General features: G+C 49.1%; 1 protein-coding gene across 2 annotated transcripts in view; it reads left to right on the forward strand.

Annotated features, from left to right (window-relative positions):
* The window catches only part of ABHD4 (abhydrolase domain containing 4, N-acyl phospholipase B), a 16,487-nt gene extending 6,596 nt beyond the window's left edge, over window positions 1–9,891 (forward strand). The window contains exons 3-7 of one of the 2 annotated variants that reach the window (XM_024741671.1): window positions 525–897; window positions 1,047–1,201; window positions 2,953–3,064; window positions 7,521–7,707; window positions 8,410–9,891. In XM_024741671.1, coding sequence (XP_024597439.1) covers window positions 525–897; window positions 1,047–1,201; window positions 2,953–3,064; window positions 7,521–7,707; window positions 8,410–8,499 — 917 coding nt within the window. In that variant the 3' untranslated portion in view covers window positions 8,500–9,891. The remainder of the gene's footprint in view (window positions 1–524; window positions 898–1,046; window positions 1,202–2,952; window positions 3,065–7,520; window positions 7,708–8,409) is intronic. The other variant, XM_024741672.1, reaches the window with a different exon arrangement.
* The last annotated feature ends 777 nt before the right edge of the window (window positions 9,892–10,668 follow it).

Here is a 10,668-nt window from a genome sequence, read left to right on the forward strand (position 1 = left end):
CATTGCCCACCTTGGTCTGTCCCTAAGAGGGACCTGGCTCAACCCTTCCAAATACCCTCAGTGAGGACACTACTGTCCATGGGTCAAGCCCCAAGCACATACAGGTACATGCAAGCATTGCCCACCTTGGTCTGTCCCTAAGAGGGACCTGGCTCAACCCTTCCAAATACCCTCAGTGAGGACACTACTGTCCATGGGTCAAGCCCCAAGCACATACAGGTACAAGAGTGATCGATGCTGAAGCTCTGTGGGGTCAGTGGGGTCACTGCCACCATGGACCCAAAGGGACCCAAACAGCCTCAAGGAATAAGATGGCCCCTCTTAATACCTACAGACTAGACGGTCTACAAATTGTACTTGGAGTTGAACTCTTAGGATGTATGGTCAGAGAGTTGTGAAAGGAAAAGCAAGGGAGGTCAGGAAGGGTTTGGGGATGAGAGAGAACTGAAGAGTGGGAGTCCAAGCAAAAGGATGATGCTGTCAGCACACAGTCTTATTGCTCTGCCCTGGACCCCTCTCCCCAGGCCTCCAGAACAAGTTCCTGGCCCGATATGTGTCCCTCCCAAACCAGAACAAGATCTGGACGGTGACAGTGAGCCCTGAGCTCAGGGACCGCACCCCCCTGGTGATGGTGCATGGCTTTGGGGGCGGCGTGGGCCTCTGGATCCTCAACATGGATTCACTGAGCGCCCGCCGCACTCTGCACACCTTCGATCTGCTCGGCTTCGGGCGAAGCTCTAGGCCAACGTTCCCGAGGGACCCAGAGGGGGCCGAGGACGAGTTTGTGACCTCTATAGAGACGTGGCGGGAGACCATGGGGATCCCCAGTATGATCCTCCTGGGGCACAGTCTGGGAGGATTCCTGGCCACTTCCTACTCAATCAAGTACCCTGACAGGTAAGGGGGAGCCACCCATCTCCATCACAACTCCTCGCCCTGCTGGGAAACTTCCGGTATTTGTTTCAAATAGTTCTCTTCCTGGGTGATTTAAGGGCTGTGATACCTTCAAGCAAAGACAACTTGACTCCTCCTTTTTCCTCCTTTAGAGTTAAACACCTCATCCTGGTGGACCCATGGGGCTTTCCCCTCCGACCAACTGACCCCAGTCAGATCCGTGCACCCCCAACCTGGGTCAAGGCTGTGGCCTCTGTCCTAGGGCGTTCCAATCCACTGGCTGTTCTTCGAGTAGCTGGGCCCTGGGGTGAGTAGCCTATAGATGGAAAACTATCTCCTCAAACCACGGCTCTCCCATTCTAGAAACCCCACTGCACCTGGACTCTCACCATCCCCTCTTGTTCATGAAAAGTGGGAATAGGCCTAACATTGTTATTTAAAGCTGTTAATCTGGACCAGATGTCTTTGTCTGCAGCTTCAGAAGGTTCTTTTTTTCCTTCAGCTGCATGGAAAAAGCTTTTCCATGCAAGAGACAGATGGAGCAGAACTGCTACTCTGTGCCCCAGAGAGAGAGGAAGGGGCTGTGAGTTGACTCTTCCTCTGCTGAGTTTCTGTGCTACATGTTTATGGCAGCTTGTTGGTGTTTCAGCGTGGTCACCACTGCTGGATCCCACCCCTGCAGCTCACCCAGCACCTGTTGCCAGGAGAGGTCAGAACCAGAGCCTCCAGCCTAGCCCACAGTGGCAGGCAAGCTCCTGCCCCAGTCAGACACCACATCTTCACCACTTAGTAGCTGTCAGCAAATCCTGTGAGTGAAGGGAGGGAAGGAGCGGGGAGCCAGCCAGAGTGAGTGGGATCAATATGCCCCAGCCTTCTGACCTCACACTGCTAGCACCCTCCCTATCTGGGGAGCCTTTTACTCTGATAAAGTGAAAAGCAGATTCCCTTTACGGAAAAGATTGGTGGCCATCTATTTTGCACTGATGGCTTATAAATACACAGTAATGTTCAATAGCCAATTATTACGAATTAATTGCTAATGGCTGAATAAGAGTTGTCTCTCTAGGCCCTTCAAGAGAAACAGAATGGCTCTGGATAAAAGAGAAAAATGAGCACTTGAGCAGAAGGTAGGAGTTTGGGGAGAAAGGAAGGAAAGCAAGAGACACAGGTGCCAAAGGATACTAAATGCACAGAGGGCTGACCTTAGGGCATCCAGCACTGTGCACTCCAGCAGACCTTCTATAATCCTTTTACAGGGAGAAGCCCTGCTCTAACCACTCTCCCCATTTCTGGACTTGCCTCTGACCAGGTCCATGCATGGGCATCAGAGCTGTTATGGTTGGGGAGGTTGGCGGGCAGCCATGCAGGAGGACCAGGGCCCAGGGGATCCCGGCTTTGCTTCCCTCTCACCCCTTGCTTCTCACACAGAGACAGCAGACCAGAAGAGAGAGGCCGGAAGCTGATCATTCATTAGGCCCAATTTTTACAGTGTGTTTCAAGTGCCCTACTGCTTGTATATGTACTATTTAAAGAAAGGTGAAGGGAACAGATTGCTCTAAAACTGTGCCCCGAGTCTGAGATGCCAGCATTAGTTTTACCTCTTCACTCATATTCTATTACAGGCCTGAACGTGAGAGGGCTCTTGGGAGGTGGTCTGGTTTCATCCACTACCTTCAGAAGATTAAACGGCCATAAAGGGTCTCGGGGAGAAAGAGAACATAGCTCAGACTGTAAAAGCAAAGCATCTCAACCATGGACTCCAGTGGGGCTTGTGATCCTTGGAGAGAAAGATCTTGGGACTTCATTGAGCTGCAGATAATCTGGTTCCTCAGTGACATTAGACTGTCTAAATTCTTTGGCAACTAACTGACTCTCATTTGTAGTCACCTGGAGCTTCCCAAAAGACTTGCATGCTCTGTCTGCCACTATAACGTTAAGTGTACAAAGCAAACAAACCCTTAGGAGAAATAATGTTTGGTTAAAGTTGTTAACACATACAAAAGCAGGAGTCTTTCCTCCCTATTCAAATCGGCCTCTCCACGTTCTGTCCCCTCCCAGGGCCCAGCCTGGTACAGCGATTCCGACCAGACTTCAAACGCAAGTTTGCAGACTTCTTTGACGATGATACTATATCGGAGTATATCTACCACTGCAATGCCCAGAATCCCAGGTGAGGGCAGCTTCCAGAGTCAGCTCAGGTCGATGGGTTGGCAGCTAAAACTCGAGCTGCTGGAAAACTCCGGAACGGTCCCAGGATCATTCTGTGCTATATTTCTTCTTCCACAGAGCTCTCATTCAGTTAGGGGAACATAGGCATTAGCAGGCTTGATGGTTTCCAGAGACTTTCCCAGGGATAGGCGCAAAGGGATGGAGAAGATAATAGATTAATTAAACATGCCGCCCGTCTCTAGAGAAGGATCCTTACTCTTCCCTGGAGATAGGCAGTTAGCCTGACAGGCAAAAAGACTGGAAAACATTTGCAAAGATCTTTTTTTTTTTAACTGAAAAAGTGATATGAACATGGTATTTTTTTTGAATTTTATTTATTTTTTTATACATCAGGTCCTTATTAGTCATCCATTTTATACACATCAGTGTATACATGTCAATCCCAATCACCCAATTCATCACCCGCCCCCGCAGCTTTCCCCCCTTGGTGTCCATAGGTTTCTTCTCTACGTCTGTGTCTCTATTTCTGCCCTGCAAACCAGTTCATCTGCACTGTTTTTCTAGGTTCCACATATACGTGTTAATACATGATATTTGTTTTTCTCTTTCTGACTTACTTCACTCTGTATGACAGTTTCTGGATCCATCCACATCTCAACAAATGATCCAATTTCGTTCCTGTTTATGGCTGAGTAATATTCCATTGTATACATGTATCACAACTTCTTTATCCATTCGTCTGTCGATGGGCATTTAGGTTGCTTCCATGACCTGGCTATTGTAAATAGTGCTGCAATGAACAGTGGGATGCATGTGTCTTTTTGAATTGTGGTTTTCTCTCGGTATATGCCCAGTAGTGGGATTGCTGGATCATATGGTAATTCTATTTTTAGTTTTTTAAGGAACCTCCATACTGTTCTCCATAGTGGCTGTATCAGTTTACATTCCAAGTGCAAGAGGGTTCCCTTTTCTCCACACCCTTTCCAGCATTTGTTGTTTGTAGATTTTCTGATGAAGCCCATTCTAACTGGTGTGAGGTGATACCTCATTGTAGTTTTGATTTGCATTTCTCTAATAATTAGTGATGTTGAGCAGCTTTTCATGTGCTTCTTGGCCATCTGTATGTCTTCTTTGGAGAAATGTCTATCTAGGTCTTCTTCCCATTTTTGGATTGGGTTTTTTTTTAATATTGAGCACATGAGCTGTTTATATATTTTGGAGATTAATCCTTTGTCCATTGATTCATTTGCAAATATTTTCTCCCATTCTGAGGGTTGTCTTTTTGTCTCGTTTATGGTTTCCTTTGCTGTGCAAAAGCTTTGATGTTCCATTAGGTACCATTTGTTTATTTTTGTTTTCATTTCCATTACTCTAGGAGGTGGATCAAAAAAGATCTTGCTGTGATTTATGTCAAGGAGTGTTCTTCCTATGTTTTCCTCTAAGAGTTTTATAGTGTCCAGTCTTACATTTAGGTCTCTAATCCATTTTGAGTTTATTTTTGTGTATGGTGTTAGGGAGTGTTCTAATTTCATTCTTTTACATGTAGCTGTCCAGTTTTCCCAGCACCACTCGTTGAAGAGACTGTCTTTTCTCCATTGTATATCCTTGCCTCTTTTGTCATAGATTAGTGACCATAGGTGCGTGGGTTTACCTCTGAGCTTTCTATCTTGTTCCATTGATCTATGTTTCTGTTTTTGTGCCAGTACCATACTGCAGATATTTTCTCTGGTCCTTCCTCTCTCTCTTCTCCTTCTGGGACCCCTATAATGCGAATGTTTTTGCGTTTAATGTTGTCCCAGAGGTCTCTTAGGCTGTCTTCATTTCTTTTCATTCTTTTTTCTTTATTCTGTTCTGCCGCAGTGAATTCCACCATTTTGTCTTCCAGGTCACTTATCCGTTCTTCTGCCTCAGTTATTCTGCTATTGATTCCTTCTAGTGTAGTTTTCAGTTATTGTATTGTTCATCTCTGTTTGTTTGCTCTTTAATTCTTCTAAGTCTTTGTTAAACATTTCTTGCATTGTCTCCATCTTTGCCTCCATTCTTTTTCTGAGGTCCTGGATCATCTTCACTATCATTATTCTGAATTCTTTTTCTGGAAGGTTGCCTATCTCCACTTCATTTAGTTGTTTTTCTGGGGTTGTATCTTGTTCCTTCATCTGGTACATAGCCCTCTGACTTTTCATCTTGTCTATCTTTCTGTGAATGTGGTTTTTGTTCCACAGGCTGCAGGATTGTAGTTCTTCTTCCTTCTCTGAACATGGTATTTTTATAAAGAAAAAAAAAAGAAAGAAAGAAAGTCTTCTCCTGTCCCAGACCTGTAATTCCTGAATCTTCTTGTTAGTTTAGGTCTGAGATATCATGTGACATTTCTTCAGGGAACCTCCTTACGTATCTTCCTTTGCACACATGTGACTATCTCTAGACTACATTCCTACAAATAGAACTGCTGATGGATAGATTATGCATTTAAAATTTTAATTATGTGTACCTTGAAATACTTACTGTTGGGATAGGAATGCCTTCCCTATCTTTGGGGCATTTGGGGATGTCCGCAGAATCTCTAGAAGTTTATATCTATGACAACTCAGACATAGGCCCCAGAAGCCTGCTGATCTACAGTCTTGACAAGTGCCATCCAGGGCAGAGTCAGGGAGGTAGTCTTCCCCTCAGGCAGTGCCAGGTGAGTGGCTGATACCATGAGGCACCACCTCTGTGGGGGCCTCACCCTACACTACTGGGAGGCATCTCAGGGGAGCCAAGGTCATTGGGAGCAGCAGCACTGCCATGCCTCATTTCAGGACTGTTCAGCCGAAAGCTGTGAAGCAACTGGGGTTTTGCATTCCAGCAGTGCTGTCTGGGCATTAGCGTCAAACCCAGACAGCTTTCAGGCAGCATGGGAACTGTTCATCCAACATTCCTCAGGAGCCCAGCTGATTGAAGGGCCCTGCTTAAGTAGCAGTATAGAAACTCAGCTCAACAGTCAAATCAGGAAGCCCACTGCTTCCTGCTCTCGACTCCTCTCAGCCCCCACTGGGCTCAATGCCAGTCTCATACCCTCTGAGACCCTGCAGGCCCACCCCTAGGCCTTTCCTCAGAGCATTCCCCAGTCCCAGACCTAGTTCCGTATAATGAATGGCCTCCCAATCTAAGCCACAGAGTACATAATCACACACCTCATTCAGGTCCTAGAAGAAGCAAAGATGACATTGGTGATAACCAGCCCCTTCCCCCAAACACCTTCACTCAATTTTATAAGCCCCCGAGTCTTTCTGAGTTGTAACCCTCATGAGCTCATGGTAACTCTTACCATTCCCTTGGAAAACATACGATTTGGCCAAAGAAGAATATCTGGGGGATGGGGTACCTACTTTGCTTCACCTAAATTTAGGGGCTTTGTATATATTTTCATTTTCTTCACAATGACCTAATAAAGTGGGTATAACTCCTCCCAGCTTGTAAATGAGAAAATTAAGGTGTATTCTTGTTTACATGACTTGCTTAGAAACTACAGCCAGGATTTGAACTCATGTCTCTCTGACTCCAGAGTCCATGATTTTTCCACTATGCTGCACTGCCTTAAGAAGGAGCCCTGTTTCTGGTGGCCTGTGCAGAACCCAGGCTCTCTTTCATCTCAGGGGTGCAAAGGAGACTGGGGATATAATTCCTAAACAGGCTGAGCCTGCTGGGCGGCGGTGTCCCCAACCTCTCCTGCTTCCCAGGAGAGCAACCTGGACAGCTGGCTTCTGCCCCAGCCTTGCGGACCCCTCGTGACACAGCCTCGGTTAGCTCTCCCTAAGGAAATGGCCAGGGAGCAAAGGAGATTAGATTGGCCGTCATTGCTTCTCAAGTCGCACAAACTGCTGCTCCCCCCAGGTCCTCACAAGACTGACGTTTCATTCCATTCTCTTCAGCAAGCCCTTTGTGCTTCTGTAGTACTTGCTCATCAGAGCCCACCCCAAGTGAACCCCCTGACCCTCTCCTTCAACCCCAGGAAGCCAAGTCCCTAGTCTGTTCTCCTAGAACTCCGCCACCCTTTCATAATTCTTGGGAAATTTGAAGTTAAGTTAATCATATAATTCATTATTTATGCCTAAAGTATGAAGATAATGTGAGCTCCAGGAGGGCAGGCACTGCGTCTGTCTTGTTCATATGTCCCCACCCTCAGCTCTGGGATGCCACATAAATATTTGTTGAATAAACAGTGACCTATTAGGCTCTTGGATAATTCTCAGTGCCATGGAGTTTTCACAAGTGTGTCCCTCCTAACTCATCTGTGATAGGAGCCTCTGGAGATTCAGTCCTGTCTCCTAATCTTCCTAATATTTAATGAGCCCAGTGCTGGGCTCTGAGAGGACCACAAAGAATGACAAAGATACTTCCCCAGCCTCTGAGATCAACAAACTGACATTTTAGGCTGTGGCGTTTATTCATTGCCTCACCCTGTTTTGCTTCTTCAGCGGGGAGACGGCATTCAAAACCATGATGGAGTCCTTCGGCTGGGCCCGGCGACCCATGTTAGAGCGAATTCACTTGATTCAAAAAGAAATGCCCATCACCATGATCTACGGGGCCAACACCTGGATAGACACCAGCACGGGAAAAAAGGTGAAGCTGCAGCGGCCGGATTCCTACGTCCGAGACATGGTATGTTGGCCACTGGAGGAGCAGGATTGAGGTGGAAACACTGCAACATCCCAGCACGTGTTGACTGACCCAGAGTAGCTGAGTCAGGGTAGCGAAGGGTGATGGGAGAGTTGGGGGGAAAGAGGAGTGGACAGGTTGAGCTATGGCAGTGGATTTGAAAGGGTTGGCTCTCTGTAAAATCATAATTAGGGGCTTCTCACTTCTGTGTAGCTCGGTTCAGCTGAAAGGCAGATTCTTGTCCAGTAGTCAGGCACAGGCACCACGCTGTCCCTCCACCCCCTGTAACTCCCACCCCAAACCAGAGCTGGGAACTGTAGAGGCTGCCATGAAGCCTTCCCACCACACTCCTCCATCCCCACCCCCCGCCCTCATTTGCTAATGAGTATGCCTAATTAGGCTGGTGCCTGATGGGCCCTGCTTTAGTGGACATGTGGATGACATGAGCAGGTTGCTGGAGGGGCTGGCATGGAAGGAAAGATAAAATCAGGCGCCATAGGAGAAGTAAGGATGGGATATTGGGATTCACTGACTCTCACAGGGAAGTGCCAAGATCTGGGGAGAAAGGTGGACTGTTGTCTTAGATAAAATAAGTGCTCATGGGCGACGGGCAAGCAGGCTTAAGGGAAAAAGAAATGGTGCAATAGCTTTCCAGTGCCTTGAATAAAGGGCTGTCCCGCCCCTGGTGGGGTCTTCCATCCACAGGAGATCGAGGGCGCCTCACACCACGTGTACGCGGACCAGCCACACATCTTCAACGCAGTGGTGGAGGAGATCTGCGACTCGGTTGATTGAGCTGCTCTCCCTAGAGGGCGAGGAGAAAGCCAGAGATTCACTCTCACCCCCTGTCCCCTTACTCACCCCTCTGTCCCTTCCTGACCAACTAACATGTGCCAGCCAGGCAGAGTCTCGGGCTGTCCGCAGGGCAGGACCACAGAAGGACAGCACTCCTCTCTACGCTAAGGGCTAGAGGCAAAAGCCACAAGTGGCCTTGAGCTCCCCACCCCAGGGAAGAGCATAAAGGCTTGCAGAGTGCCACCCCGTTCTCTCCATGCCGAGTGTTACCCAGGTGTGGTTATGAAGGGTCACACCAAGCTGCGTCCCCCCTGTGCCAAAGGGAGGGCGGCCGCCTCCCCTGGGCGAAGGAGAGGCTCTCAGTGGCCTTTCCTGGCTCTGGAGTGTGTGTGGGGTAGGTTCCGTGCAGGAACATCTTCCTTCCCCGTCACCCCCGGCCCCCCGGCCCATGCAAGTTCTGTCCGGAGTCTGGTTGGGACTGGTTCCCACTTAAGTACCAAGAGCAGGTCCTGCAGCTCCCGTGACCTGAGAGGTCATATCCAAAGCCCTCATTAACAGAGGAGGCCCAGGGCAGGGCAGGGCATGGCTGGTCCATGGTGAGACAGCTCTGTTCCAGGAGAGCTAGGGCTGGCACCTGGGTCTGCTGAGAGCCAGTGCCCACAGCAGACTCTGTTTGCTAAGGTTTGAGGCAAGCACCGTTGCCATGGGGCTGGTCCTGGCTGAGGATAAGCCCAATCCAGCCCTGCGTTCCAGCCTCATTGTACGGGGGTGCTGTTTGCCTGCCCTGTGTCTCAGCCCCAGCTGCCTAAGCTGGGAACATTCAAGTGCTTCCTTTCTGCCCCCTCTTCCTCCCGCTGGGAGGCCTCTGGGCCTCCCTCTGTGCCTTGGGCCCTGAAGCCCCACCCATAGTGTTGAGAAAGGTGGCCCCTGGTGGAGAGAAGGGAAAGGCCCTTCAACCCTGAGCCGTGTCTGGATCCCCATCCTCTCTAGTATCCGCAGGGTTTTTCTACCTGCCCCCGGAGCTGAGGCTCACGTGAGCCTCCGCCCAGGGTCCAGTGGGGAGCCTCCAGCCGGCAGTTGCCTGTCCTCATCAGCCACAGGATGGTTCTCACTGCCTGGCCCCCCATCCCTGCCACCTGTCCTTCTGGTCTCCAGCTCATCAGCCCCCGACCCCCCGTCACTCTCTCCCAGCGGCTGGTTCCAGGTGCTGCTCCGAGGTTCTGGGCAGTAGGCTGGGCCTGGCCCCAGAACCAGGGCAGCTCTTGCCTACTCCTTCACTTTTGTAAAGCCAACCCTTTCACCAGAATAGTATTAACTCCTGGTGCTTTGTACTACCGGTCCAGCTGCCTTGGGCTCCTTTTCTATATTAATAAATAAATGAGTCAAAACTGCCTTTGGTCATGATGTTTAATATTGCTCCAACAAGAGTGGTGCTGAATTCACAACAGCTCCCGTGCCGCCTGAGTCAGAGGAGGGGCCCCGAGAGGTACCCACGCACAGGCCACTCGACTCCCTCTCCCGTTTAGTGCAGCATCCGCCCCTTAAGAGGATGGATAAGGGCTGGATGGGCCAAGCCCCAACTCACAGGAGAATTAGGCTGAACTGGGTGCTCCCTACTGCCCATTAAATAGCCCTATCATCTGAAGTTCACCTTGGCCTTCACCTGGACTGCTCCCTAGGGCCTATTCTAACTCCTACTCACCCTCAACCTCAACTCAAATATTCCTTCTGCAGGGAAGCTTTCCCCTGAACCCCTAGACTAGACTCGCACCCCCTCTTCTGTGTCTCCATGGCACACTCGAATGCCCCTTGGTAAAACTCATAAACTTGTAGTCACTTGTTTCGTGTCTGTCTTTCCTCCCTAGATCACAAGCTGCTTAAGGACAGGGGGCACGTCTGGCGCCTAGTTCATGTTCAGTAGATGTTTATTTTGATTGAGCCAAGGGAAGTGAGGCACACCAAGTGTTCAGACATGTTCAAATCATTACCAGCGGTGCCTGCTGTGCTGGCTGACTCCAGCTAGGCCCAGAATTTAACAGCTCAAAATGGCACTTAATCCTACATTTGTCATCATGAATGAATGAATGAACAAATGAATGGAACTCCTGGGTATAATTACAAAGCTCTGGTCTATCCGAGGACCCTGCATATTCTCTGACTGAAGATTGC

This window comes from Neophocaena asiaeorientalis, unplaced genomic scaffold (assembly GCF_003031525.2).
Source record: "Neophocaena asiaeorientalis asiaeorientalis breed wild unplaced genomic scaffold, Neophocaena_asiaeorientalis_V1.1 scaffold27, whole genome shotgun sequence".
NCBI lineage: Eukaryota > Metazoa > Chordata > Mammalia > Artiodactyla > Phocoenidae > Neophocaena > Neophocaena asiaeorientalis.